This window comes from Fusarium venenatum (genome assembly GCF_020744135.1).
Source record: "Fusarium venenatum strain MPI-CAGE-CH-0201 chromosome Unknown EDB82scaffold_1, whole genome shotgun sequence".
NCBI classification, from domain to species: Eukaryota; Fungi; Ascomycota; class Sordariomycetes; order Hypocreales; family Nectriaceae; genus Fusarium; species Fusarium venenatum.
In genome coordinates this window covers 11,051,461-11,075,657 of record NW_027072129.1, presented here as the reverse complement: position 1 = coordinate 11,075,657, position 24,197 = coordinate 11,051,461, and the positions used below count along the sequence as shown (strand labels likewise).

Below are 24,197 nucleotides of genomic sequence, written 5' to 3'. Positions count from 1 at the left end.
TGCTTAGGTCGTCATCCTATCGATAAAGCAAGTAAAACTCGAGCCAGGCACACTGGCACGGAAGCTAGCAACTCGGTGTACAGTGGCGTTGCACAGCACTCCTTCAATCACATTGGTGGGCGAATGGCATTGGAAGCTGATCGATAGTTACATCTGACATGCATTAGACGGTAACAGACTTGGCATGGATCTCCAAGTACCGTTGTATTGCCCGAATGCTTGGCTGCAGATTGGCTGCCGACTACAAGGCATAGGGCTGTCCAATTGCTTACTGAGCATTCATTTCGCGTACCTTTCTACTGACAGTTAGATGAGAAAATATAACAGTTCTGAATGGGTGAAAATTGAGAAACATATCCACCGCCCCAGCGCACTTTGTGGATATAACAAGATTAGGAGTAAGCGGCAATATCAAGGGTTCATTAGTTGGGCTAGTAGGTATCATCTTTGCAGGGTATACAATCCTTCTAGCAAAAACAATGAAGAACAGACCATGCGGGACCGAGCGTAGGACGGTCAAAGCCGTTGTAGGATTCTGTATTAAATCCTTTGTTTCTCCAGACCTCGACTTTTTCCTATCGTCCCGCCCGACTCGATCCTCTACCGTTCAAAATGTCTCCACATCAAAGACACTGGCTCACGCTGCCATGGCTGCTGCTAGCAGCCTGGACTCAGCCCTGTCATAGCTCCGCTCTCTACGCCTACGCTACCGACCGAACCACCCAAGTCGGAATTCAGGATGTTTCTACTGGCAAGATCTACTACAGCAACTGCAATAGCGAAGATACACCTATTTTCCCTCTCGACAAGCCGAATGTTCTCGATACCGAAAATAAACCACGAAATGGTACTGCGCTGGCGGCAGTCGGCTGGTGGGATACGCAAAAGATTATTGTACGCGGGGACGTTTCTACAAACGGAAGAAGTCACTGACTTGGATCATAGGCATCTATTTTCTGGCAGGCAGAGGACAGTGTTATCGTCAACGGATACTACGAGTGTGATATGGATACGGGAAAGCTGAATAAGGTCGGCGAGTACACCATCTCGTTGACTGCCGAGGTGGACTCTGTCCACGCCGAATCGGGTCTTGCTGTTGACCTGCTCGGAGGTGGCGAAGATGACGGATATCGCGTGTTCTACCACAACGCCGACAAGCAAATTATGATGATGTCGTATACCGACAACACCAATTGGATTGATGGAGGCATCGTGTCGCAGGATACCGCAGAGGGGATCGCTATCGGCACTGTCTGGTATGATGAGAAGAACTCGAAGAACATGACGGTCGCTTTCCCCAAGGGCTCAGACAACATCGAGACAAGTCGCTTGCACAGTACTGGAAAGTGGAAACTAGGTATGCATCTTCACGTTCCACGTTCTACCTGCTAAACAATTACTGACCCGTCTCAGCTGCTTTCCCACAAGAGCTAGCAAGCAATTACACAAACGCCACGGTCCCGACCAAGATCCGCATGAGTTCCGAGACCGCCGATTTTTCTCTTCCAGGATGGAACGCCTCAATTGAAGCAATTGGCATGGCCACCGATCGATCAAAGACCCGAAGTCTCTTCTACCTCGGCGAAGACAACGTACTCCGCGAAGCCATCGCTATACAAAACAACTGGCAGATGGCGCCCAACCGATCCGAGAGCATCTGGCCTCTTTCAGATGACCCCAGTGCTGGTCTGGCAGTAACATACCAACAAAGCAGAGGCATGACGTGGATCTACTACTGGTCCAATGGAACAATTATCCAGGCACACAAGAACATCACCAATGAATGGGAAGACTTCACGGTGCTGCCGCAGACGGTCCCCAAGAACGAGACTGAATCGGGCAACAAGGACGACGCAGCAAAGGAGGATGATACCGCTACCGAGTCTACAGGTCTGACCACGGGTGCCAAGGCTGGTCTCGGTGTTGGAGTCGCTGCTGGTGTGATTGCTGTCGGTGCTCTGGTCTGGTTCTTTATGAAGCGTCGCAACAAGCATACTGCTGTTCCCCAAAAGGAGGAGAACACTGTCCCTGAAGCAGCCGGTACTCCTATCACGTCGCCTCCTCCAATGTATGAGAAGGACACTTACAGGGTGGGTGACGCAACGTCACCGTCGGAGTTGAACGGCCACGGTCAACCCGCCGAGTTGGATAACCCTTCAGTCGTTTACGAGATGCCTGGAGACCACACACGATAGTCCTTGGAATTCTTAGCGTCGGAGTAAATGGCAAAGCACCTTCAATAGTTCAGTATATATAAAGTTTTAATGAATTTGTTCTAAACACCCGACTTCTCATACATCGCAGTCAAGAAATGCCACCCGTTTGTACTCCAATAACTCAAGAATTAGTACAAATGCTGTGACTTAGACATTGATCAACTGCAGTCCGAGACCAGCAAAGAGAGCCATCGCTGGAATAGCTGTTGCCTTTGCACCGGATGTTGTCTGAGCTGTCTCGGATGTCTTGCTGGCGTCGCCTGTCGTGGTCGCTGCATCTGTCTCGTTGGTCTTTTCGCTGGTTGACTCGTTTGTCTTTGTTGGCACCACGATGGCAGTACTACTATCGTGTTAGACCAAGCACTTCCACTGTTCAATCCAAGATCAATGACTTACCTGTCATCAGAATCATCGTCACCATTAGAGTCACTCTCCTTCTCAGAGTCATCATCATCTCCAGAGCCGCCACCATTTTCCTTCTCTCCAATACCCCCAGCTTCGATAGCCTCCTTGGAGCACTGTTCTGCATAAGTCTCATCATCCACAAACTGCTGTGCACCATCACACAGCTGCTTGAAGAACAAGAGACAGTACCTATAGTATGCAGCGCTTGCAATGGCGGGTTCATTTAGGCTTGGGTCGCAAGATGATACGCAGGAGACAAAATTAGCGCTACCATCGCCTGCGCACATGCATGTTGCGTAAGAACGTGTTTGGTAGTCGCCTGGGCAGCTCTCATAGGTTTGGTCGAAACATGTGTCGCATTGATCAGTGGGGTAGGCGCCGAAGAGGGGATTGGATGCAAGGACGGTTGAGGAGAGAAGAAGAGCCAAGATAATTGATCGAGCCATGTTGGATTTAATCAGTATAGTGATGGTTCGTACTAGGCAGATGGAGGTATGTAAAGTGCTTGGCAATGAGTTTGAGTGAATGCAGAACATGGCTTCTTATAACACAACAATGAATCCAGTGGCTTTCAGCTGAACAGGCTCAAACAATTCATCTTTCGCTATACAAGTCTTTCCATTCGTCGACCCCTTGAAATATCAATCACGAGTTGTTCAGCCGCTGTGACATATCAACGTCTCCCTGACAGTCCCGCATGTTCTAGACCGCAGAATATGCCAGGGGTAGCGCCACCAGCTGAACAATAAAGAAGGGCGCTTTCCACTAAATCACTCTAGTGACAGTTTTTGACACTGAAAGAAGCAATTGTGGCTTGAGATACCCCTGAAATAATGCATTTTTTGTGGTGGCTTTCGAGTATGAGGCTTTCGTTAGACTGAGAGGTTGGGCGCGTAGGGGACGTTGTCACATTTAGCCTCAGAAGGCTGATTCGAGACGTTTGATGGTTGGGCTAATGAATGCTGAAGGGAAAAGAAGAAGCGGGCTGCTGAGCAGGGTATTGCTTATGTTTTGTGCGAGAATAAGGTTTCTTCTTAAGCCCTACCTTTTGTAACTCGATTCTTCTGATGGAAGGGGAAACGTCAGTTCGCGTAGAACCACCAAGTAAGTGATAGTGGCAGATATCTCGTTCTTGATTGGTCAACATCAGTAGAGAGACAGTCCCTTTTGATCAATCTTTTTAGAACAATCTTGTAACATTAAATGGCAATTGACCGAATCTCCCAGCATGAGTCCTGTGTTATCCTGGAGCTAGTCTGGTGCTGAAGCTTGCTCACCCGCCCGCAGCATCCTCATCCTCTTCTACCATCATTCTTTCTGATTCAGGCTGAGGCGTTGCTTCCAACTTCGAACTGGGCTAATTGCTGTCATTCCTCCATAGCTTTCCTTCTTACACATATCATCAAGTTTGTCCAATACCCGTTTCCAATCTTTCCGCTCCAGCATTTCCACCACACTCTTTCTCATCTCCTCCGACACCTTTGCACGATTTTTCTTTCCATGATGTATGCCTGTTTCTTTTCTGGTGCAGCTGTCGATGTTGTTCTTCTCAGCCGTCGTAGCTGTGCTTCCGGATTGAGTCATCTCTCCATCTTCGAATCGTTCTCTGGCCATTGGTTCAAGGCTGTAGTTCATAGCGTTGATGAAGGCCATTCCGCATTCTTGTTGCAGTTGATTCCTCATCTCGTCCACAGACAATAGATAGGTTTTGGTCTGAGCCATCCACATCTGCTTAGCTTCGAGTCGTCTTTTGACATCTCGTTCAGATTTGGCCTTCTTGTCCATGTCTTTAGGCTTTGCCTTGAATTCGGCCACCTTCTGTTTCAATCGCCGTTGCAGATCCAATTGTAGTTGTTTATATCTCTCCTCCTCCTTCTCCTCGTTTGTCATCTCTCCACGGGTTTCCTCTTCACGACACCCATTTGTTTCCTCTCCGGTGCGGATTTCGTTGTTGTTTGTCTTAGCTGCACTAGCTGCGCTACCAGATTGAGCCGACATTGTGTCGTACAAGGCCTACCAAGGGAGTTGTTAATGTGCGCAACAGGACATACGTCGATTGACCGTGATTGTTATTACCTTTCGATTTGGCTTGGGATGAGTCTTCTTCGGAGTAGTTTCTGATCGGTTGAGCGATGGTTGCGAAGGACGTTGAAGAGCTTTTTTTGTTGGATTGAGGAGTGAAAAAGGAAGAAGTTGCATGAAACTCAATGGACGCGTTTTGAACTCATTGTAGAATAAGGTTGCTTTATGAGCCCTGCCTCTCGTGACAAAGCTGCACGCTGGAAGATTCATTACACTTTGATCACAACCCATAGAATCAGCTAGAACTACGTTAGAGTTTAGTCGTTGCTGTATTGGAAGCTCTCTATGGTGTACAAAGGTATTTTGTTGAGGAAGTTTGTTGTGACCACCAATTGAGTTTATGATTTATAATATGTAAGGTAGGTGCATCGTATAATTACAAGTCTTAAGCATATTAGCAAGGTGAGAGAAAGAAAAGAATATAAATAGAGTTCAATCATCTCTGCCAAAAATAGAAGACAATATCCATGTCAGATCCAACAATTGTCTAGTCATGTCTCCGATCAATCTGAACCACCAGCTTCTCTCATGTTAATCTTTCGTTTCGGTACAAGCTCAATGGTAGAGTCCCTCAGCCGTGATGTGATGTCTCCAGGATACCATATATAAAAAGCAACCATCACCAGAAACATCAAGACAGAGTCAAAGAGAAAAGTCGGCCACTCTTTTTGTTGAAGATAGCCTTCCTTATCCATGACGAACTCGACGACTCTAAAGATATTCCGGACAAGAATAAGAGCTGAAGTGACGTAGAGCATGTTGATGTATGCTTCCCAGCGAATCTCGACAGGAGTATGAGACTGTCTCAAATGGACTCGAAATCGTCTGTGGAATACCACACAGCAGACTGCGAATGCGAGGAAGAGGATAATCTGTGCGATCAGACCAATGATGACGATGATCTTGCCGGCGTTGGCGAGTTTCTCATTGGCTAGTAATCCACCTCCATTGCCTTGGATATTGAAAGTGATGAAATCTCCAATGACAAAAAGACGGGTTGTTTTCCGGACTGAGATAAGAGAGCAATTTTCTCCGCCTACAGCCCTGACGATGCGAGAGTAGACCATGTATAATGTCGCGGCGAAGAAGACAGGTGGAAGTAGGAGGAAGAGTGATTGCATGATGTATATTGCAAGGGAATTGGTGGCGTTCCAGGCGAGGGCTCGAAAGAGATATCCAAGTACTTCGCCTATTTATAGGTTAAGACAGTGGGAAACAAATGGCATGCTAGGGAACTTACAAACACCGCCGATGAAAAACGGTATGCAAAACCAATGCTTCCCTTTGAACATGCACCATCCTTGAGCTGAAGTAATGAGAAGAAATGCGATTGTGAATGATATGGCGCCTGTGAGGCTTGGTAGATACTCCCAGAGGTAGTAATCACCTTTGAATGGTTTGAGTACTGCCATCGTAGTAGCGGGATATCCGTGACGAAGATGTGCCAAGACACACAAGACGTAAGTCGAAAGACTGGAACCAAAAGAGTTGAAATGGCCTCAATTAGAGAAAAACTTGATGAACGAAGTGTTTGGAAGTCCATTAATATTTATCCTTCAAGATCTACTTCTTATACTATTCTTACATACAGGTCGACTCTGCTGACACGCGTGTTGTGTATGCGAAATTGTTGAAACAGGGACAACTCCAGGTTAGCAATGCTTCTAGTGATAAGACCAATGGGTGGATCTTGAAGCTGAACACGCGTGTTAGCTAAGCAGACTACAGGGGCATCCAAGCTGACCTTACCTCAAATATGCTAGTCAGTTTTCAGGCTGACGGGGCTAGTTGCTGATCACTTCAGTTTAGAGATTAGTGTTGATACTTGCTGACATCCTAGGATCCTTCAGCAATGTTGATGTCTCGAATCTCGAATCTCCCGATTCCCAACAATTTTACTCAATATACGAGAAAACCAGCAGATGAAATCCAATAGAGAATCCAAAGACTGTATGGCTTGAGAAATCTACCATTTAATTCTTGGTCGATATATAGCATGCTTCGAAGGAGTCATAAAAAGTCCAAGAAAGGATGTCTCCAATGGTGAGTCAACACATCGAAACACAGCAAAGTATGTTGTACTAATCAAGAATTTTTAGCAAGAGACGTCATGTCAAGGTACGTGGGGAAGATGTCGTGTTGTGACATTACTAACACGCGTGTCTCTTAGTGTGACGAAGGTCGGCCAGCCTGCCTCCTGTGTACCATGACAAGTCGAGACTGCAGCTTCACATCAGAAGAAGCAACATCATCAGCTTCGGATCTATCCTCCCGAGAAAGTCTTTTCCCATCTCAAAGCCATCCGGCCACAAGCACAACATCAGCGACCCCACCAAACAACCATGGTACTCCCTTCGACAAAGCAGTTAACATGGAGCACATGACACTCTTTGTGCATCTCGTCACAAACAAGGATCTGTTCAGTCTAGGAGATAACGTCGACGATTATCAGTCTAACTTTGACGTATGTATCAAAGAGAGTGTCAAGGCACCGTACCTTTTGCATCAATTGCTCGCGTTTTCTGCTCGTCATTTAGCAGCGATACACACAGATCGTACATCGCATTACCTTGACCAAGCTGTTAGTCTGCAGACGAAAGCTATTTCTTTGTTCAATGAGACGAGAAGGGAAGTCGATTCTTCGAATTGTGTCGCAATCCTTTTGTTCTCTGTAACGCTTGGCCATCATTTGCTAGCTGATGCTTTGGCTTATCGTGGTCCAGATGGACTGGATGGATTTCTGGCTCACTATATACAGTGCGTGGACCTGAATCGCGGTATATACAATGTTGTCGTCTCTGCCTGGCCTTTACTTGCTAGTTCCGAGCTTGAACCCATTTTGTCTTGGAGCAAAAATGAATCAGCGAAAAAGCCAAGAGGCACAGAATGCCTACCGATCGTCAAACTGATAACGGACTCCCCCTCGCTTACAAAGGAAGAAAAACAAGTTTGTCGGGTCGCCATTGATTACCTCCAACTCGGCTTCGATGCAATGACTTCCCAAGTGGAAAGGACTCGGTCTCGCATGATCTTCCAATGGACAATGCTGGCATCGCCAGATTTCACTATCCTACTATCGGCAAGAAAACCCGAAGCTCTGATCCTGTTGAGTTACTATGCCTTGCTTCTGCATCACGCACGAGAATTATGGCAGGTTGGAGACACGGGGACGTATCTCATGAATCTGATCGTGGACTATCTTCCACCGAAATGGCACTTTTGGTTGGAGTATCCCCGGAGGATGTTAGTAGAGATATGTTAATAGACTCGATCAATTACTTCAGTATTGAGTAGCTTTGAACATGGCATTGAAACTCTTGGCTGTGGATGATGAAGCTTTATGATTGGCGTGCTCGGATTATCAGGCTTCTCATTGGTCATTCATCAAGATGTCAGTTCAGACCCATTGAAGGTTGGTCCAAATGACCCCGAAATACCGTGAATTGAATCCTTCGGGCTCGTATTTGCTTAAGTCCGGACTGGATTGCATATTGATTCAATATTGTTTCTTTGTTGCCAAGATCTGGAGATGTATTTAAAGGTCGACTTGATTCCAGATCGTAGGGGTCTTTTCCTTACCCCACAAGCCACTTATCAAGTAAACAGCAACCCTTTTAATATCTGGAATCATCTGTAGTCATAATGTCAAACCAAAAGACCTATTATTTCAATCCAGCACAGGAAATCCCTTCTCTCAATGGCAAAGTCATCCTTATCACTGGCGCCAACACCGGTCTTGGAAAAGCCACGGCCCTTGAGCTCGTCAAACACAACGCAGCTCATGTGTACATCACCACTCGAAACTCTACCAAGGGTAACTCTGCTCTAGAAGAAGTCAAAGGCGTCGCATCTGAGGGTACCAAAGTTTCGCTTCTGGAGTTGGACCTTTCCAGCTTCGACAGCATCAAGGCAGCAGCCAAGGACTTCCTAGGCCGCGAGGACAGACTTGATGTTCTCTTGCTTAACGCTGGCGTCATGGGGGCACCTCCCGTTCTCACCAAAGATGGCTACGAGATGCACATGGGTACCAATCATCTTGGCCACGCTCTGCTCTTGAAGCTTCTCGCACCAGTCCTTGACAAGACACCGGATGCGAGGGTGGTACACTTGTCATCTGCTGGCTTCCGTCACGTCGGACCTAGTGGTATCGAATTCGACACTCTCAAATCTGCGACCAGTCCGACACCACTTCCTCTTCGATACGCACAGAGCAAACTTGCCTGTCTTCTTTACGCACGAGAAGCCGCGAAACGCTACAGTTTCACCAACATTGCCATTAATCCTGGCGAAGTCCAGACTGAGCTGTTCTCCCGGGAGGCGGGGGATGAGATGATGAAACATCTGCAGGACAATGTCGCGCCCAAGATGGCTGGTCCAATTTCGGAGGGTGTAAAGAATCACCTTTGGGCAACTACATCGACAGAAATTAAGAATGGGGAGTTCTATGAGCCCGTTGGAAAAACTGGAGGTCTGGATGGTGCTGGGCTAGATGATGAGATGGCGAAGAAACTTTGGGCTTGGACTGAGGAACAGCTGGAGAGCCAGGGTTTGTAATCACCACTGTCTGTCATCATCATAAGTGGTTAATGAGAAAGCCCTTGGAGGAACCGAAGCAAGGTCGCCGGGATTAGTATAATGCGTGTTGAGATGCAAGTGACGTTTTGGTTTTGCACCCTTGCGGCGGAATAAATGGAACAGTCCTTTGCTTGCTTACTAAGTCACAACTGCTGTTTTTAAGACCAAAGCTCATCGGCTCCTTCCTTCTCCTCCAGGTGTCATACGGAGCCATAAGAGAAAAAAAAACAATAGTCAGCCATCTTGCGATATTTAGATTAAACTCTGAGGCTATTTATTCTTGTACTCTAAAGCTTAGAAGCCAACCGAACTGTTCTGTTTCTGTTATCTACCAGCTACTCTTCACAAACAAACATCAGGCGACAGTGTACCAAGGTTGGTGATCCTCCACTTCGCTACTTCCATATCAGAATCCTTGACTGATAATGACGTACAGGAGGAAATTTCGATATGAGCGAGTCCGAGAAGCAGCAAACCACCATCATCCCAACCTCTGACGCGGCCTCCAAGATTGTGCCTGAGGCAACAGAGGTCGCAGAAGAACACGCCAAGTATCTCTTAGCAGAAGACAACAAAACGAATGTGCGTTTATTCTGCCATCATTTCAACAAGCTTGGCCTCCAATCTGCATATCGACACGCATGGAACGGGCAAGAGACAGTCGACATTTACAAAGCGTACCCTGAACAATGCAGGATTGTGTTCATGGATCTCGCCATGCCTATCATGGGTGGTCTGGAAGCTTCTCTCCAAATTAGGGAGTACGAAAAAGAGAATAACCTCCAGCCAACAATCATTGTTGGACTTGTTGCTTGTGGCGTGGTGAGTCAGGAGGAAAGATTGATCAATGAGTTTGGAATGAATACTGTGTTGAAGAAGCCGACAAAGCTGGAAACGTTTCGACAGTTTCTACAAAACTGGCCTGTCTAGAAGATAAGATCGAATCACTGATAGACAGATACGAGGCATATATTGCTATGAACCTGTCATAATCGTGGAATTACTCCTTGATTTCGTTCTTGTGGAAGAGATCTATAATCTTGTTAGTATGTCTTGATAAAGGGAAAATGGTTGTTGTTTTACCTGGTACTTCTGGCATCCATCCAGCACGATATTTACAAAAGAACTCTCCCTTTGGAGGGAATTTGTCTGGGTCGTCGAATGTTCCCCACATGATGTACCGAAACTTGTCCGCAGCTTGTTCCTGGGATACTCTCAGCACAGAAGTAACGTGGTCTAGCCAGCACTTACACCATATTCGCAAATGAAAGCACCACAGTTATCGCAAAATTCACGAATGACGCCGTTTTCTTGTTTGAAAGACTTTGGCTTTCCTTCGTCATACCTGAATCCCTCGAGCGCAACCTGATGCATGTATTAGCTGATATCATGGACATGGGAAGGTAGCTTACCTTTGTAGTCAGGCCAAAGTTAGTACCGAATGCTCTTTTACAGCTTCCACAGTGGCATAGGGATGTTCGTGCATCATCAGGCGAGTCTAGAGATACACTGTACTTGACGTTGCCGCAGACGCATTTTCCTGTGTAGCTGGGCATTGTGATGGTCTCGTGGTGTGAGCTTGATCGGCGAACAAAAGACGGAAGATTGAAGAGCAAACTATCAACAGATGGGTAAGACTATCAGAGTGTTGGAAGAAAGTGGTTGGTGAAACAAAAGTGTTGGTTTCGTGAAGAACATGTCATGGAACATCGACATAGTCCTGACGTCAGAGGAGGTATGACGCTGATATGCATCTGTTTTACTTTTCTGGTTCATTCTGCATTCATATTGCGTATAAATATTATTTCGATCATATTCATCCCCGAAACTATTTGTTTCTACCAGTCTATCAATCCAACTTCTTCGTGATCCACCCCATTGCTGGCTGCGATTCTAGTCGGTCTAAGCCTATGATGACAACGCTCTGGATCGTGGCGACCATCAAATCAATTGAATCAATCGCATTTGGAAGCTATCAGAGAGAGAAAACACATAATGAGTTGGACCATAAGTGATGATATCGTGCTGGAATAATTGGTAGTCGGTCATGGACATTTCTAAAGTCCGAAAACATCGAGAATGTGAAAAGTGGGGTCATCTCGGAAGATAGAAAAGACCGAGACCAACACTTCACTCTCCCTGTCAGCCCAACAAAGATATCCCATCGCCGTCTTTCATATACACTTACAGGAACACCAACCCTCGGACGTATCTCTCGGGCTTGGAAAGTCCCCGACCGATCCCGCCATGTCTACATCCATGCAGAACGCCCCCAAGCCCAAACCGCATCGAGTACTGGCATGTATTCTCTGCCAACAGCGAAAGGTCAAATGCGACCGCACCTTTCCTTGTTCGACTTGCGTCAAGCATGGTGTGCAATGTGTGCCGGCTACTCAGCCTAGACCACGAAGGCGACGATTTCCAGAACGAGAACTTCTGGATAGGCTGAGGAGATATGAAGCCTTGATGAAGCAGAACAACGTCAAATTTGAACCTCTTCATGACGACAACAACAGTACAGCAAAGAGCTCGCCAAATGATTACTATTCCGATGATGAGAGAAGAGAGGGTGAAAGTCCCCATGATCGGTCTGAGGATGTATCCGAAGTCAAGTAAGTCTCCGTCACACCACCACAACTGTATTTCTAACAATGCTGTAGAAGTATCTGGCAAGCAATGCGCCAAGGGGTAGACTACCTGACAAACTTAGTCTAGTGAATCAGCTAAATATTTTTAGTACCGGGATCCCAACGACGCGTTCTACGAAAATGTCTTCAGCCACGCTCAAGATCAAATGTCACCCAATGACCAAGACATGTTATTCGGCTCACGAAATTCGGCCGTTGAGCTACACACTCTACATCCAGAGCCCGCGCACCTCTTCAGGCTGTGGCAGGTCTATCTCGACAACGTCAATCCACTTATGAAAGTTACTCATACCCCGACTCTTCAAGCTCGTATCGTTGAAGCTGCGTCCAACCTGAAGGAGATATCACCCACCCTTGAAGCTTTGATGTTCAGTATTTATTGCATGGCCGTCCTTAGTTTATCACAAGAAGAGTGTGGGACTATGTTCAAGCAATCAAAGGAGCAGCTCTCAACGCGATATTATTTCGGATGTCAACAAGCATTGTCGAACTGCAACTTCTTACGAACTGATAACCGAGATTGTTTGACAGCATTGTTCCTCTACCTTGTGGGCTTCACGTCTTCTGCTTCTACGGCTTGACTGACAACTTTTAGGTTTCCGTCCGCTCAGCCAGCCATCCGAAATCCGTCTCCTCCATGCTAGCTGTAGCTATCCGCATCGCCGAGCGAATGGGTATTCAAAGCGAAGCAAAGAACGCCCGGTGCAGCATTCTCGAAGCAGAACTCCGAAGGAGACTTTGGTGGTCTCTTGTACTCTTCGACTCTCGCTTTAGTGCTTTAGGCGATCACAAGCCAACGACCCTAGTCCCAAGCTGGGATTGTGCATTGCCTATAAACGTTAGCGACTCGGAACTTCGAGAAGAGACAAAAACTCTACCAAAGGTTCAGGATCAAGCGACAGAAGCCATTTTCGCAATTGTCAGAGGCGAGATTGGCGAATTTTACCGCAACAGTCCTTTCTACCTTGCATTCACTAACCCTGTCATGAAGCCTCTGGCTAAGAAGTTGCCGCCCGGTGGTGATGTTACGCTGGAGAAGATGATTGAAGACAAATATCTTCGGTTTTGCGACCCGGATAACCGTGTCCATTACATGGCTATGTGGACCGCGCGATCAAACATCATGAATTGCCGATTGATGAACGATTACTTGACCTACCTTGATACATCTACAGGATATACGCCGGAGCGACAAGAAGCCGCCGTCTTGTGTGCCCTTCACTGGCTAGAATGCGACACGAAGTTATCCAGCTCACCACTTACCAAAAACTTCCGATGGTTTCTGCAGCTCCATTTCCCGTTCCCAGCGTATATCCGTGTCATCCAGCATCTAAAAGGTCAGCCGTTCTCTGATCAGACCGAAAGGGCGTGGAAGGTCATGCACGAGAATTACTCTGCCAGAGCTGCGCCAGACGCAAATATCCCAGCTCCAGTATTCAGGCCCTTCACCAATATTGTGCTCTACGCGTGGGAAACAGTCAAAAAGGCTCATGAGAAAGCTGGCAAGGAAACGACCACGCCAGAAATTGTGGACTTTATCAACGAAAAGATTGCAGATATGTCATTGAATAACAACGAGCAAAATAAGGATCAATGCCAGGGTGCGATGGACATGGATGATATGTCTATGCAGATGCCAATGGGATTTGGGGACCCTGGTACGATATTTAACATGGGCGGGCAGAATTTCGGAGACATGCCAGGGCCTTATATGGCAGATCCGGCATCGCTTACTGTAGATATATCTCAACTGAACTGGGGATCGATGGGTTGGGGACCAGCCGTTAATGGGAATTGGTAAAGTCGATGATAAAGCAAGCCATATGTCATTACTATTGACAGTCTCCGTAGAAAATCGCATCTCTATCTCGTAAATGAACTATCATAGTTGGCATTCATTATCTATTCCTCAAGATACAAACCCTCATCTGGTGGAGGCTTCCCATACCAATCAAGTCCCAACTTATCCTCAGGATCCGGGTCCTCCATCTGATAAAACCCATCATAGCGCCACCACTTTCGATCCTTGAAGACATCCTCCACTGGGAGAACACCCTCCTTCTTCATCTCATCCCTCGCCTTCTCAACCCCCTCCCAGACCCTAAGAATATTCTCCCCCACCACCTTGGCCAACTGTTCCTCAGTAGCACCCCTATCAAGAATCGCCTTGAGAAGATGTGGATAACACTTTACATCTTCAAGGCCAGGAATAACACTAGCAATCCCATCGAAGTCTGATCCAAGACCGACATGGTCCCAACCTATACGGTTTGCTATGTAGAATAAGTGGTCGATGACCATCTCCATCTTTGCATCTGAACGTCGCGTCGTGCAGTGCTCTGGAACAAATGTTACCATGACGATACCGCCGTTGGAGGTGACTTTGTCAAGGATGTGATCTGGTACGTTTCGAGGACAGTCGAAGACGCCTTTTGCATTGGAGTGAGAGAACATTATCGGGGCGCGGGAGAGGGCGAGGACTTGGCTGGCGCAGTCTTCGGATACGTGGGAGATATCAACGATCATACCTACGAGGTTAGCATGGACTTGGCAATGGGAGGGTTGATGTACCGAGTCTGTTCATTTCAACTACTGCTGCTTTTCCAAGATCGGATAGACCTCCGTGGACAGGACCAATTTTGGATGTTGAACTATCTGCAAAGGCATTGTTGCATACATGTGTGAGAGTACACTGCAAGCATTAGTCTTGCCCCTCAACGAGATTACTAGCGTTTTTACTTACATATCTCACACCTAATCTGTAAAAGGCTCTGATGATACCAATGCTATTCCCAGCCATATGGAGTCCCTCAATTCCAATAGAACAAGCAATTCTTCCACTGGCATATACATCCTTGACTTCAGAAGGACCACTAACCAACTGAAAGGTCTCGGGGTATGACTCTACCAGTCGTAACGTCAAATCAATCTGTTCAATGGCATCACGGGCCATGTCGGAGTACTCGGGCGTTGTAAAGTCTTCTGCGGAACGAAGACATGGTACGCATACAGACCAAAACTGACCCCCAACGGCGCCTGGTAGAATTAGTAGAAGTTCATGGAGTGAAGAAAGATAGGTACCTTGTTTGAGACGAGGAATATCCGTCATTCCTCTCTCAAAGCCTTTTTTCAGATCAAATTTATCATTGTTATGGATTTTGCCATGGAAGCATGCTCGTGGTTGTTGAGGTAAGTCATTGTGGCCGTCTATAAGAGGCGTTTTTGCTAGTACTCTTTTGACTCGTTCGTCAATGGGTAAAGACTGATATGGGTGAAGAGAAGTCATAGTGATGGTATAACACAATCACGTTTCAGATAACTTCACTTAACGTCTATGTTTACCAAGTGTCTTATCATGTTAATTTATGCGATTACGATGTCCTCTTTCGGAAGATCTTCTGTACACCGTTCATCAAGTTCCCCGCGGCCAACTATGTTGACCGCGGGATAGGATACAATGATAGCAAAGATAGATGTGGATACGAAACACTCTTACCCCGCGTTTATCAAGGATCATTTCGTACAAGACCCTGTTTAAATGACGATAGACAAGTGGAGATGTTGAGATAAATACCGGAACTACAAAAGTTCCCGAGATTGTTTACGACAATGCCAGATGGAAGATAAATTCGAGATTAGGCAATCAATTCCTTAGGATAAAATTGGATGTCTTGCGGCACTTTGAAACAAGAGCTAAAGAATGGGTTCTGCTATCTACGCAGTTACATCAAGACCCTCTATTGATACCAACATCCAAGGATGCAGATAACCGTCGAACCATGATAAGGAGGGGTCAACTTCGCCGCGGGCGAAACGAATGCAACGTCAAATGATCTACAGTCGGATATGCCAAAGATAAACATATGTATAAAGCGCATAACAATATCCCAATCCGCATGGTTCCCTCCGATCTGTTCAACCAGTGGTCAAAATGTCGACCGAAAAATACCCCGAAGACCTCAAACATACATCGTCTATTCAAGACGGTACTATAAACGATGTATCGACCGCCGAAGCCCTGACTTTGTGTCATAATGCAGAGGATATTGAGACAAGTCCCGAACTCGCGCGCGCTTTGAGATGGAAGCTGGATCTTCGACTTATGCCGCTTTTGTGCTTCACTTATGCTTTGCAGTCTATTGATAAGAACACCATCAGTTATGCAGCTGTGTTTGGTCTTAGAGAGGATATCGGTCTAAAAGGGAATGAATTCTCTTGGACTGGAGCGATTTTCTATCTGGGATATCTGGTGTGGGAGTTTCCTACGAGTATGTTTTTGCAAAGATTTCCGATTAATTACTTTATGTCGGGAACAGTAAGTCCATTTGAACGTGATGAGGCAATCAAGTACTGAACAGTTGCAGGTGATTGCTTGGGGTGCTGTTCTCATGGCTCACGGGGCAGTCCACTCTTTCCCAGCCCTAGCAGCAGTCCGAACCCTCCTAGGCGCGTTAGAATCAGCTATCAACCCAGGAACTATGCTTCTCTTCAGCATGTACTACAAACGAAGCGAGCAACCTCTACGAATGGGTATATGGCTTGGATCAGCTGGCCTTGGCTATATCATCGCTGGAATCGCCAGTTTTGGTATCGGCCATACTAATTCATCGTTGACATCGTGGCGACTGCTCTTCATCATCTGGGGTTCTATCACCGTTGCCTGGGGTATTATTCTTCTCTTTTGTCTACCCGGCGCCCCGATGCGAGCAAAGTTCCTTACACCAGATGAGAGAGCCCGTGCTATCGCGAGAGTGAAGGAGAATGGAACGGGTATTGAGAATAAGCATTTCAAGATGCCGCAGTTTTGGGAGGCTATGTTTGACCTCAAGACTTGGTTGTTGTTTTTGTTCGCTGTTACGAGTAATTCGCCCAACGGTGGTCTATCTGCTGTAAGTTTCTTGTCAACGTGGTTTTGGCGATGACTAATCATTATCCAGTTCCAAGGTCTCATTATCAAAGGTGCTGGCTTCAGTACACTTACTACGACACTATATCAGATGCCTTCGGGTGCAGTCCAGTTGGTTGTTTGTGTTTTAGCCTGGTAAGTCATTATAGATCTTCTTGATGATCCCATCACTAACAGCAGCAGCTGGGGAGCTTCAACTATCAAAAACTCCCGAATCCCAATCATGCTACTTGCTCTGACTCCTTTCCTCGCCGGCGTCCTCGGTCTTCACTTTATCCCCCACAGCGACGCCTACGCTCGCCTCGCATGTCTTTGGATGTCCTTCTCCTACACTGCAACATGGACTTTGAGTATGGCCGTTTCAGTGGCCAATACCGCAGGATACACAAAGAAAATCACGACCAATGCGATACTACTTATTGGTTACTGTCTCGGTAATTTCGTCGGTCCGTTTTTCTTCAAGACTGATCAAGCGCCGACGTATGAGCTTGGCGTGGCAATGATGTTTACGTGCATCGCCATCCAGGTGGCAAGTCTTGTCGGACTTTGGGTATTGTTTTGGATGAGAAATAGATCTCGAAGGGAATATCATACAGAGGGAGATGAAAACCAGAGGAGAGGATGGGAAATGGGATTGTTGGACAAGACGGATCTTGAGAATAAGCATTTTCAATACGTATACTAGAGTTAAGTAATATGGATATTATTAGGTAAAAGACCCATGATGGGCCGTTGTTCAATGTCATCAGCTTCCCTGCTAGGAAATCCCCAGATATTCCCTGTACCTTAAAGTGTGGAGGTGGACCTTTTTGACGTGGAGATGATTGAGAACGTCTAAACTATGGATTCATTGTTGTCTCATTCACATGAAAGACAAACAGTCAAGAAATTACAGTTTTCAGTGCGTGTTTATTACGTAAAAAAAGGTGATAGAGTCTTAATCAGCAGGGGAACATCCGATGCTCAAGGATCACTGAGAATGCCAAGATACAGATGGTTACATACGGCTATCGTTGGGTGCAACCAGTTCAGTTCATCCCTTAACCCACTAAAACCTTATTAATTACGGTGAGGCTCATCTCTAGCCTTGGCCTTTTGGTTCACATCATCGCGTGGCAATACAGAGTCGGCGCAGCAGTGGCGGCTACGCGCGACATAAAGACAGATACGGATTATGTGTCAGTTCTCTCTAAGCTTCCTGTCTCCGCAGTCTTGGTTAGAGTTATCAAAGCCAAGAAAAAGCCAAGGCCTTGGCTTTCATCTCCAAAGCTGAACTAACAAAGAGCTGATACCAACCAGCATCGGATACCCGCGGCCTCGGAATAATGGAACTCTAGAGAGTCTTGCTTGTTCTTGACGCCTGCTGAAAACGGGAGGTACTAGATAAGCGCTACCCCAGATAATAGCATTGGCATTCACTTGGCGGTTATTCCATATCGATGGTCCATTTTACTTGAGTCAGCCACTTGTGCAATAGAAGACCAGCAACTGGAACGAGCCTCTCTACCTTCCTATCCTGTCGCTTGGCGGTTCAATCACGAGAGGGGAGATTGTGCTGTGAGATTTACTTGGCGTCAGTATTAAGTGGTTCTTAGCCGCCAAGAATAGGGACTATTGGTCTACTGTGCCATCTTGGCTATTGTCTTGGCTCTTTGGATGTTCCTTGGTTTTGCCCCTCGAAAGTGTTGGTTGCTGACCTTTTGTTATCTGTTGTGATTGGGATTATGCTTATTTGTGTGTTTCTGTTTGGTATATATCATGCCATCTTCTCCACCGTTTTTCTTACTCCTGAGGAGGAGAGGTCTCACTTGCATTCCATTTCCCCAAGTCGAGATATCATCATTCATTGACTTTACCTTCCTTTTATCTTTCTTCAAACAAATTCAGTATGGCTGTCGCCGCTGAAGGCAAGAAGCCTGGCATGGCCAAACGCATCTTCTTGATGCTGGCGCCAGACTCAGCAAAAGATGAAGACGGTCGTGACAACTTCAACTCACGATCTCAATTTGTTCTCTGCGCCATGGGTGGTGCCGTCGGTTTGGGCAACCTTCTTCGTTTCCCCTCCGTCGTCTTCAACAACTATGGTCTCCAATTCTTCATCCCCTACTTCTTCGCCCTCTTCCTCGTCGGTATTCCCATTCTCATCCTCGAGATCACTCTTGGTCAAGCTTATCGCGGCGGTTGTGTCATTGCATGGAACAACGTCAACCATCGTGCAAAGGGTATTGGTTTCTCCATGGTCTTCAACGGCTTCAGTGTCGTAGGATACTATGTACCGATCTTGGCTTTCGCGATGGCCTATTTCCGCATGTCGTTCCAGAGCCCTCTGCCTTGGGACGGTAAGGACACTATCAAATTCTTCAATGAGGAAGTTGTTCGTAATGTCGATCCCATCGGCGGAGAGGATGGTGGAATGCTATCCTATCCTGGCCGTGGTATTGTGGGCGAGACATTTGGCTGGTGTATGATGATCTGGGCTGTCGTATGGATGTGTACTTTCAAGGGAGTCGGTCTCACAGGTCGAGTCATCTATGTCACCATGGCTTTACCTCTCTTCCTCATCGGCATCCTCGCTATCCGCTCCCTTTCTCTCCCAAACGCATCCGATGGTTTCAAACTCTATGTCGGCGAGTGGCGAAGCGAGTCCCTACAGGGCCCTGGTGTGTGGCAGGACGCTTTCGGTCAGATGTTTTTCTCTATTGGTGTTGGTTTCGGTTACTTCACATCTTACGCCTCTTACAACAACAAGTACGCCAACGCTGTTCAGGATGCCTTCATCATTGCACTGAGTAATTCGGCCATCGAAATCATCTCTGCTTTGGCCGTCATGGGTGTTGTCGGTTTCTTGGCTATTAACCCTGGCGAGGTTCCGCCCCTGTCCACATTTAGCTCCGGCTTTTACTACTACCCTGAGGCTCTTGCTCAGATGCCTGGAGCCAATTTCTTCTCTGCTCTGTTCTTCCTTACTCTGGTCCTTCTCGGTCTTACATGTGTGTTTGCTCTAGCCGAGGTTCTCGTCACCATGCTTTGCGATAGTGACCTTGGTAAGCGAATCCCTCGCTGGGTCATCTCTACCTCTGTCATCCTCTTGGGTGCCCTCACTGCCCTTATCTACAGCAGTGAATTTGGCTTCGCCACTCTCGATGCTATTGATATGTGGGTCAATGACATTGCCCTCTTTGTCACTGTCTGGTCTGAGACTTACATGGCCTGTACTCTGTACCGCTGGAGAGATCCAGTTGACCAAATTGGTCTCGTCAGCTACCTTGTATACAACGGTGGCTACGTCTTTTCTCTTTTCATTGGTATTCTCCTCGGTCACCTTGTCACTCCTGCTGCTGGTGCAGGTGCTGGTTTTGGTATCTTCATCGCTTGCTCTCTCATCTCTGCCTTTGTTGGTAAGGCTCCTACTGTTCCTGCTCCTAGATTCTGGGGTAAGAACGCCGTTCTCAGCCGCTTTTGGTACGCGGCGTTTTACTCGGTATGTATAACCACTCACATCCACATAGCCAAAACTGACTGTATTCAGGGCCAACAACTCCGCAATGATCTGAACAACGTCATCTCCAATGGCGGCAAGAACTGGAAGATCCACTGGGTCTGGCCTATCTGCCTCAAATATATCACTGGTCCTGCCGTCGCTCTGGTTTTCTCTTTTGCGTATCCCAAGTTCCTCAACAGTTATCGCAACAACCCTCCCTACATCTACAGCTTCGTTCTCATGCACATGGTTGTTCTCTTTATTGTCGGTGCTTTTGTTGTACCTCGCTTCTTCAACATTCTCATCCCTTCGCACCGACTGGAGCGTGGTGATGGCAAGTATGATGTTGCACCCCAGATGACCATCGACAACGCACCTATTGTTAACAATGGTGGCATTGAGGAGGGTCATGCTGATATGCCGCAGCACAGCAATGGCGAGGGTAGTTTTGATGGTGACAAGGCTACTTTTAGGGATGATACTACCAGAACTAGTCCCGATATGGCTCGTCCTGCACAGTAACGCTTCGATTGGTAGTTTGTATTACTTTTCAAGATCAATGACTTGTATGCTAGTGTAAATACATAGTCCCATAGTTGTCAAGATTATAATGGATCTATTTTTCCTTCTATTAGTACTGAAAGCCATCGTGGTCATTGTCTCTAGCAAAGAGACTAATAATTGAAAGTCATGCAAGGATTTCTAAATTTCCTTGGCCTTACATTTGTTCTTAAGGTCAGGTTATAATTAAGATTCTAAAGACTCCACGGACGATTCCAGTAAAATCTAAAAATTGCTTAGTTGACTCTACCCTCACTAACAAGATCTTAGCTCTCTGGCCCTGTTAAATAACTCTACAGAGCATCAGCACTCTCGTTACTATTCCCAGACGTCTACACCCCAGTACCATGTCCAGTACTGTAGTTATCCACTTCGCCTTGCGGCTGATAAGGTAGCCCAGTATCCATCATGTAGTGCAATAAGTGATTACGAAACAGCTTCTCGTTTGAATCTTGAACGTATGCCTGGTAAGCTTCGAGTCTTTCGCGAACTCCAGGCCACCATGGTACATGATTGTCAAATGCTTGAAAAACATCTGTGCCAATGCCGTATCGGCCAATGCTGTCAAACTATTTTCGCCGTTAGCAAAGATACAAAACAAATAAAATCCAGTTATGGGCCACATAATGCATTACCAAAACGCCAAGGTTATACCAAGTTGTGTAAATACGTGGATTTAGACGCAGAGCATGAGTTAATACTTGGTCAGACTCCTTATATCGCCCTGTAGCAAAAAATAGAATCCCAAATGAGTGCCAAAAAGAAGCACAGTTAGGTTGAATGAAGACTGCTTGTCGAAGGCATTTGAAGACCTTCTCGTCTTCCTCTAGAAGCATGTATGCTCTTCCCAAAAGATACCAGTACTCAGCGTTACAAGAGTCTGGAAAAGAGGTTAGTATGGGTTTAAGTGTACATATTGGCTGAAAGTATTCACCCACTTACCGGATGTGACAGCAGCCCCTAAGTGACATACTGCTTTCATAGCAATTTCGATACCGTTTCCATCATCTTCTATTAGTCTTTGTGCATCATGTAGCAATGAGAGGCCTATAAATGCATTTGCCCCGGGTTCTTTGGGTTGTCACGCAATCGCTTGTGAGCATCTTCTATATCTAGAATGGGCGCTGTAGGGTAAACCACTTTGACTCTGCGAAAACTCTCCGATGGGTTTTTGGCATTGATCGGCAGGTGCTGCAGACCTGAATTTGTTTTGTTGGCATTGGGAAACTTTGAATCGTTGCCAGAGGCAGTCGTGGAAGAGTATTTTTGGTATAAGATTACCAAGGGAGGTATATCAGGGCTCGCCATAACCCATCGACCACAAGTAGTACTGGCGAAGAAGTTAGTATCAGATTATCTCACGTCTCGTTCTAGTAATGCTTACCAAGAATTACGGATATCGTATCGCGACTTTGGTTTCAAGAGTCTCCCGGTGCATTTTGGATCCATGCAAGTCCCTTGAGGATGAGCCCTTTTGATGAGCATGGCCTGCTCAACATGACAGCCCGATTTTACCGCGTTTTCCCACACATCTGGATTGATTTGTAAACCGGTTTTTGAATGGGTAATGGTGAACAGGTTATGCATAATGTGATTTAAACCAGGCCTCTCGTTTGCGTATACAACACATCGAAGCAAATCACAAAAAGACTGTCACTGTCAGTTGCTATTATCCTCTGATACACGCGAGCTTAGTTACTACTTACATCCCAGGTCCTGCAAGCCTGAAATGGAAGAGCCCAACTTTCACCGTGGGCATCATCAAGCCGAACGATGTCCAGAGTCAGATGGAGTGGTATCGCCTCAATAGCTCTGATGATTTGTTTAAGCTGGCCACTTATATCGAGTAACATACGCCTAGTGTGCAGTTAATAATCTGGCAAGCTAAGTCCTTCTCGGCATACTTACGTATTTCTGCCTATGGCTTCAAGCATGTCCTTCGTACATTTTGTTAGACTGAGAGGGTATTAGCCTGCTGAGATAAAAAAAACTATAGGACGGGTCGTTACAAAGTGAACAACTTCTTAATATCTTTCATGAGAGAATATAGCATCTTCGCGTGGCGGGTTACAAACGCAGCATGGCAACGGACTATTGCTGACGCCTTTTCGGTCTTTCTTTTCAAGTGAAGGATGTTCTTTTCGATGGCAGTCACACTTTGGCTGATAGAGTTAGAATCCCGTGACTGTATGTCGGCCTGGATAGCTGCATTGACCGTCAGGGTCTTTACTGCCGCTTGCGTTCTCGATACAATGTTAAGAATATTAGAAGTATGTCCAGCTATTGCGTTTGCATGCTTCTCGATGATTGTCAATTGGCTGTCCCCAATACTTTTGGACTGTAATGACAATTGTTTGACACGGGTTCTATCAACGGATCAGTTGCTTAGCTTTTGAACGTCATAGGCTTGCGAACAGTTGCTGGACACTTAAGAGGATATTAACAGCGGCCATTTGAGACAAAATCGTCTTTCGTACTGCATCAACGTCGCCTTGAGCGATCATAGACCAGTGAAGCCTTTCACCGATGCCGCTAAGACTTCTCGTTGATCTGAAATGACCTAAACTGCTTTCCTTGGATCGCATTTTGTTTACCATGGTCTGCAGAGGTTGAGAACAGTGCATTACAATAGCTCTGATCTGCTCCAGGCTCTGGAACTCTTCCTTACAGTCGGGCTCCAGACTCAAAACGTGTTTGAGGGTGCTGTGAACAAGGTCTAGTTCCGCACGGAGCTGCTGGAAGTGCATAGGAGCGTCCTTATAATTGCGTAGCTCTAGAGCGATGCGCTCAAAGAGACCTAGCACAGCGATGAAATCGCCGACCCCATATCCGAAGGACATCTTTAGTCGCTGTTAGTGAGATGATGAGAATTTCGCAGGAAGCGTTGCTGATCATGTTTCTGTAATTGCTCAGCCTCGGTTTAGGCTGCAATTCCCATACCTCGTTACTTACATACTGCATATGATCCTTGCCATATCATATGACATTTTTTGAGAGCAAGCCAATTACATCGTTCATAATAAGAAACATTGTTCTGAAGTTATGAGATTTTATCTGAGTGACGCAGGCTCTAAGAAGGCTAGACGAGGCCAACATGCAACACGTCCCATTGAAATATGGAACAATATTACTCATAAACTATTTAATATGCGGGACGCCATGCATCATCTTTTAATACTGGCCGACAAGTAACACTCTCAACTGTTGCAAATGCAAGGTAGAAAAATGCCCCTGGCGTACCTAGTTCACCCTCTTCCTAGTCTTCAGAAACTGGAAGAGTCGTCATGTGTTAATTAGCCCTGCGGGCATTGCGTAGTCTTGCA

The 24,197-nt window shown here is 46.3% G+C and overlaps 13 protein-coding genes across 13 annotated transcripts; 7 read left to right on the top strand and 6 right to left on the bottom strand.

Annotated features, from left to right (window-relative positions):
• Nucleotides 1–459: 459 nt before the first annotated feature.
• On the top strand, nt 460–2,280 carry EDB82DRAFT_493516 (uncharacterized protein). The gene is made up of 3 exons (XM_025731543.2): nt 460–894; nt 946–1,357; nt 1,414–2,280. The coding sequence occupies exons 1-3, from the start codon at nt 613–615 to the stop codon at nt 2,193–2,195; spliced, it is 1,476 nt and encodes a 491-aa protein (XP_025587543.1). The 5' UTR covers nt 460–612; the 3' UTR covers nt 2,196–2,280.
• A 33-nt stretch (nt 2,281–2,313) lies between these two features.
• On the bottom strand, nt 2,314–3,122 carry EDB82DRAFT_493515 (uncharacterized protein). The gene is made up of 2 exons (XM_065608430.1): nt 2,613–3,122; nt 2,314–2,556 (listed from the first exon to the last, which is right to left on the bottom strand). The coding sequence occupies exons 1-2, from the start codon at nt 3,065–3,067 to the stop codon at nt 2,364–2,366; spliced, it is 648 nt and encodes a 215-aa protein (XP_065466020.1). The 5' UTR covers nt 3,068–3,122; the 3' UTR covers nt 2,314–2,363.
• Nucleotides 3,123–3,929: 807 nt separating this feature from the next.
• EDB82DRAFT_473076 (uncharacterized protein) lies at nt 3,930–4,619 on the bottom strand (the record flags this gene model as incomplete). The annotated part of the gene is made up of 1 exon (XM_025731565.1): nt 3,930–4,619. One exon carries the CDS (start codon nt 4,617–4,619, stop codon nt 3,930–3,932), a length of 690 nt encoding a protein of 229 aa, XP_025587545.1.
• A 524-nt stretch (nt 4,620–5,143) lies between these two features.
• Nucleotides 5,144–6,150, bottom strand: EDB82DRAFT_573165 (RTA1 like protein-domain-containing protein). The gene is made up of 2 exons (XM_025731576.2): nt 5,944–6,150; nt 5,144–5,892 (listed from the first exon to the last, which is right to left on the bottom strand). Exons 1-2 carry the CDS (start codon nt 6,113–6,115, stop codon nt 5,207–5,209), a joined length of 858 nt encoding a protein of 285 aa, XP_025587546.1. The 5' UTR covers nt 6,116–6,150; the 3' UTR covers nt 5,144–5,206.
• A 400-nt stretch (nt 6,151–6,550) lies between these two features.
• On the top strand, nt 6,551–8,176 carry EDB82DRAFT_116113 (uncharacterized protein). Its single transcript, XM_065606990.1, has 3 exons — nt 6,551–6,746; nt 6,803–6,821; nt 6,874–8,176. Exons 1-3 carry the CDS (start codon nt 6,700–6,702, stop codon nt 7,963–7,965), a joined length of 1,158 nt encoding a protein of 385 aa, XP_065466019.1. The 5' UTR covers nt 6,551–6,699; the 3' UTR covers nt 7,966–8,176.
• Nucleotide 8,177: 1 nt separating this feature from the next.
• On the top strand, nt 8,178–9,443 carry EDB82DRAFT_116114 (uncharacterized protein). The gene has a single exon (XM_025731587.2). The coding sequence runs from the start codon at nt 8,346–8,348 to the stop codon at nt 9,255–9,257; it is 912 nt and encodes a 303-aa protein (XP_025587547.1). The 5' UTR covers nt 8,178–8,345; the 3' UTR covers nt 9,258–9,443.
• Nucleotides 9,444–9,610: 167 nt separating this feature from the next.
• On the top strand, nt 9,611–10,243 carry EDB82DRAFT_116124 (CheY-like superfamily). Its single transcript, XM_025731599.2, has one exon. It carries the CDS (start codon nt 9,729–9,731, stop codon nt 10,206–10,208), a length of 480 nt encoding a protein of 159 aa, XP_025587548.1. The 5' UTR covers nt 9,611–9,728; the 3' UTR covers nt 10,209–10,243.
• On the bottom strand, nt 10,244–10,930 carry EDB82DRAFT_116123 (Mss4-like protein). The gene is made up of 4 exons (XM_065606991.1): nt 10,691–10,930; nt 10,530–10,643; nt 10,362–10,482; nt 10,244–10,310 (listed from the first exon to the last, which is right to left on the bottom strand). The coding sequence occupies exons 1-4, from the start codon at nt 10,832–10,834 to the stop codon at nt 10,279–10,281; spliced, it is 411 nt and encodes a 136-aa protein (XP_065466018.1). The 5' UTR covers nt 10,835–10,930; the 3' UTR covers nt 10,244–10,278.
• Nucleotides 10,931–11,441: 511 nt separating this feature from the next.
• EDB82DRAFT_116159 (uncharacterized protein) lies at nt 11,442–13,778 on the top strand. Its single transcript, XM_025731621.2, has 4 exons — nt 11,442–11,890; nt 11,939–11,966; nt 12,016–12,474; nt 12,522–13,778. The coding sequence occupies exons 1-4, from the start codon at nt 11,526–11,528 to the stop codon at nt 13,725–13,727; spliced, it is 2,058 nt and encodes a 685-aa protein (XP_025587550.2). The 5' UTR covers nt 11,442–11,525; the 3' UTR covers nt 13,728–13,778.
• A 44-nt stretch (nt 13,779–13,822) lies between these two features.
• EDB82DRAFT_565640 (renal dipeptidase family) lies at nt 13,823–15,371 on the bottom strand. Its single transcript, XM_025731632.2, has 4 exons — nt 15,008–15,371; nt 14,670–14,962; nt 14,498–14,618; nt 13,823–14,454 (listed from the first exon to the last, which is right to left on the bottom strand). Exons 1-4 carry the CDS (start codon nt 15,210–15,212, stop codon nt 13,829–13,831), a joined length of 1,245 nt encoding a protein of 414 aa, XP_025587551.2. The 5' UTR covers nt 15,213–15,371; the 3' UTR covers nt 13,823–13,828.
• A 281-nt stretch (nt 15,372–15,652) lies between these two features.
• EDB82DRAFT_493498 (major facilitator superfamily domain-containing protein) lies at nt 15,653–17,642 on the top strand. Its single transcript, XM_025731643.2, has 4 exons — nt 15,653–16,241; nt 16,291–16,815; nt 16,864–16,967; nt 17,016–17,642. The coding sequence occupies exons 1-4, from the start codon at nt 15,858–15,860 to the stop codon at nt 17,515–17,517; spliced, it is 1,515 nt and encodes a 504-aa protein (XP_025587552.2). The 5' UTR covers nt 15,653–15,857; the 3' UTR covers nt 17,518–17,642.
• A 613-nt stretch (nt 17,643–18,255) lies between these two features.
• Nucleotides 18,256–20,944, top strand: EDB82DRAFT_493495 (uncharacterized protein). Its single transcript, XM_025731654.2, has 2 exons — nt 18,256–20,313; nt 20,362–20,944. Exons 1-2 carry the CDS (start codon nt 18,721–18,723, stop codon nt 20,833–20,835), a joined length of 2,067 nt encoding a protein of 688 aa, XP_025587553.1. The 5' UTR covers nt 18,256–18,720; the 3' UTR covers nt 20,836–20,944.
• EDB82DRAFT_573157 (uncharacterized protein) lies at nt 20,912–23,782 on the bottom strand. The gene is made up of 9 exons (XM_025731665.2): nt 23,290–23,782; nt 22,884–23,240; nt 22,783–22,830; nt 22,581–22,731; nt 22,259–22,524; nt 22,074–22,204; nt 21,817–21,885; nt 21,510–21,754; nt 20,912–21,443 (listed from the first exon to the last, which is right to left on the bottom strand). The coding sequence occupies exons 1-9, from the start codon at nt 23,712–23,714 to the stop codon at nt 21,207–21,209; spliced, it is 1,929 nt and encodes a 642-aa protein (XP_025587554.2). The 5' UTR covers nt 23,715–23,782; the 3' UTR covers nt 20,912–21,206.
• Nucleotides 23,783–24,197: the final 415 nt, after the last annotated feature.

What these genes read in the sequence shown, in the direction of transcription:
- EDB82DRAFT_493516 (XM_025731543.2), top strand. Translation starts at nt 613, where the DNA reads ATGTCTCCACATCAAAGACACTGGCTCACGCTGCCATGGCTGCTGCTA. An exon ending in GGGATACGCAAAAGATTATT is followed by an intron (nt 895 to 945) that starts GTACGCGGGGAC and finishes CTTGGATCATAG; the next exon opens with GCATCTATTTTCTGGCAGGC. An exon ending in TACTGGAAAGTGGAAACTAG is followed by an intron (nt 1,358 to 1,413) that starts GTATGCATCTTC and finishes GACCCGTCTCAG; the next exon opens with CTGCTTTCCCACAAGAGCTA.
- EDB82DRAFT_493515 (XM_065608430.1), bottom strand. Translation starts at nt 3,067, where the DNA reads ATGGCTCGATCAATTATCTTGGCTCTTCTTCTCTCCTCAACCGTCCTT. An exon ending in GACGATGATTCTGATGACAG is followed by an intron (nt 2,557 to 2,612) that starts GTAAGTCATTGA and finishes ACACGATAGTAG; the next exon opens with TACTGCCATCGTGGTGCCAA.
- EDB82DRAFT_573165 (XM_025731576.2), bottom strand. Translation starts at nt 6,115, where the DNA reads ATGGCAGTACTCAAACCATTCAAAGGTGATTACTACCTCTGGGAGTAT. An exon ending in GTTTTTCATCGGCGGTGTTT is followed by an intron (nt 5,893 to 5,943) that starts GTAAGTTCCCTA and finishes ACCTATAAATAG; the next exon opens with GCGAAGTACTTGGATATCTC.
- EDB82DRAFT_116113 (XM_065606990.1), top strand. Translation starts at nt 6,700, where the DNA reads ATGCTTCGAAGGAGTCATAAAAAGTCCAAGAAAGGATGTCTCCAATG.
- EDB82DRAFT_116114 (XM_025731587.2), top strand. Translation starts at nt 8,346, where the DNA reads ATGTCAAACCAAAAGACCTATTATTTCAATCCAGCACAGGAAATCCCT.
- EDB82DRAFT_116124 (XM_025731599.2), top strand. Translation starts at nt 9,729, where the DNA reads ATGAGCGAGTCCGAGAAGCAGCAAACCACCATCATCCCAACCTCTGAC.
- EDB82DRAFT_116123 (XM_065606991.1), bottom strand. Translation starts at nt 10,834, where the DNA reads ATGCCCAGCTACACAGGAAAATGCGTCTGCGGCAACGTCAAGTACAGT. An exon ending in ACTTTGGCCTGACTACAAAG is followed by an intron (nt 10,644 to 10,690) that starts GTAAGCTACCTT and finishes TACATGCATCAG; the next exon opens with GTTGCGCTCGAGGGATTCAG. An exon ending in ATGGATGCCAGAAGTACCAG is followed by an intron (nt 10,311 to 10,361) that starts GTAAAACAACAA and finishes ACAAGATTATAG; the next exon opens with ATCTCTTCCACAAGAACGAA.
- EDB82DRAFT_116159 (XM_025731621.2), top strand. Translation starts at nt 11,526, where the DNA reads ATGTCTACATCCATGCAGAACGCCCCCAAGCCCAAACCGCATCGAGTA. An exon ending in GAGGATGTATCCGAAGTCAA is followed by an intron (nt 11,891 to 11,938) that starts GTAAGTCTCCGT and finishes ACAATGCTGTAG; the next exon opens with AAGTATCTGGCAAGCAATGC. An exon ending in CAGCATTGTTCCTCTACCTT is followed by an intron (nt 12,475 to 12,521) that starts GTGGGCTTCACG and finishes GACAACTTTTAG; the next exon opens with GTTTCCGTCCGCTCAGCCAG.
- EDB82DRAFT_565640 (XM_025731632.2), bottom strand. Translation starts at nt 15,212, where the DNA reads ATGACTTCTCTTCACCCATATCAGTCTTTACCCATTGACGAACGAGTC. An exon ending in ACAGATTAGGTGTGAGATAT is followed by an intron (nt 14,619 to 14,669) that starts GTAAGTAAAAAC and finishes TAATGCTTGCAG; the next exon opens with TGTACTCTCACACATGTATG. An exon ending in AGTTGAAATGAACAGACTCG is followed by an intron (nt 14,455 to 14,497) that starts GTACATCAACCC and finishes CTAACCTCGTAG; the next exon opens with GTATGATCGTTGATATCTCC.
- EDB82DRAFT_493498 (XM_025731643.2), top strand. Translation starts at nt 15,858, where the DNA reads ATGTCGACCGAAAAATACCCCGAAGACCTCAAACATACATCGTCTATT. An exon ending in ATTACTTTATGTCGGGAACA is followed by an intron (nt 16,242 to 16,290) that starts GTAAGTCCATTT and finishes GAACAGTTGCAG; the next exon opens with GTGATTGCTTGGGGTGCTGT. An exon ending in CCAACGGTGGTCTATCTGCT is followed by an intron (nt 16,816 to 16,863) that starts GTAAGTTTCTTG and finishes ATCATTATCCAG; the next exon opens with TTCCAAGGTCTCATTATCAA.
- EDB82DRAFT_493495 (XM_025731654.2), top strand. Translation starts at nt 18,721, where the DNA reads ATGGCTGTCGCCGCTGAAGGCAAGAAGCCTGGCATGGCCAAACGCATC. An exon ending in GGTACGCGGCGTTTTACTCG is followed by an intron (nt 20,314 to 20,361) that starts GTATGTATAACC and finishes GACTGTATTCAG; the next exon opens with GGCCAACAACTCCGCAATGA.
- EDB82DRAFT_573157 (XM_025731665.2), bottom strand. Translation starts at nt 23,714, where the DNA reads ATGTCCTTCGGATATGGGGTCGGCGATTTCATCGCTGTGCTAGGTCTC. An exon ending in GAAGCCATAGGCAGAAATAC is followed by an intron (nt 22,732 to 22,782) that starts GTAAGTATGCCG and finishes ACTGCACACTAG; the next exon opens with GCGTATGTTACTCGATATAA. An exon ending in TACGATATCCGTAATTCTTG is followed by an intron (nt 22,205 to 22,258) that starts GTAAGCATTACT and finishes CTTCTTCGCCAG; the next exon opens with TACTACTTGTGGTCGATGGG.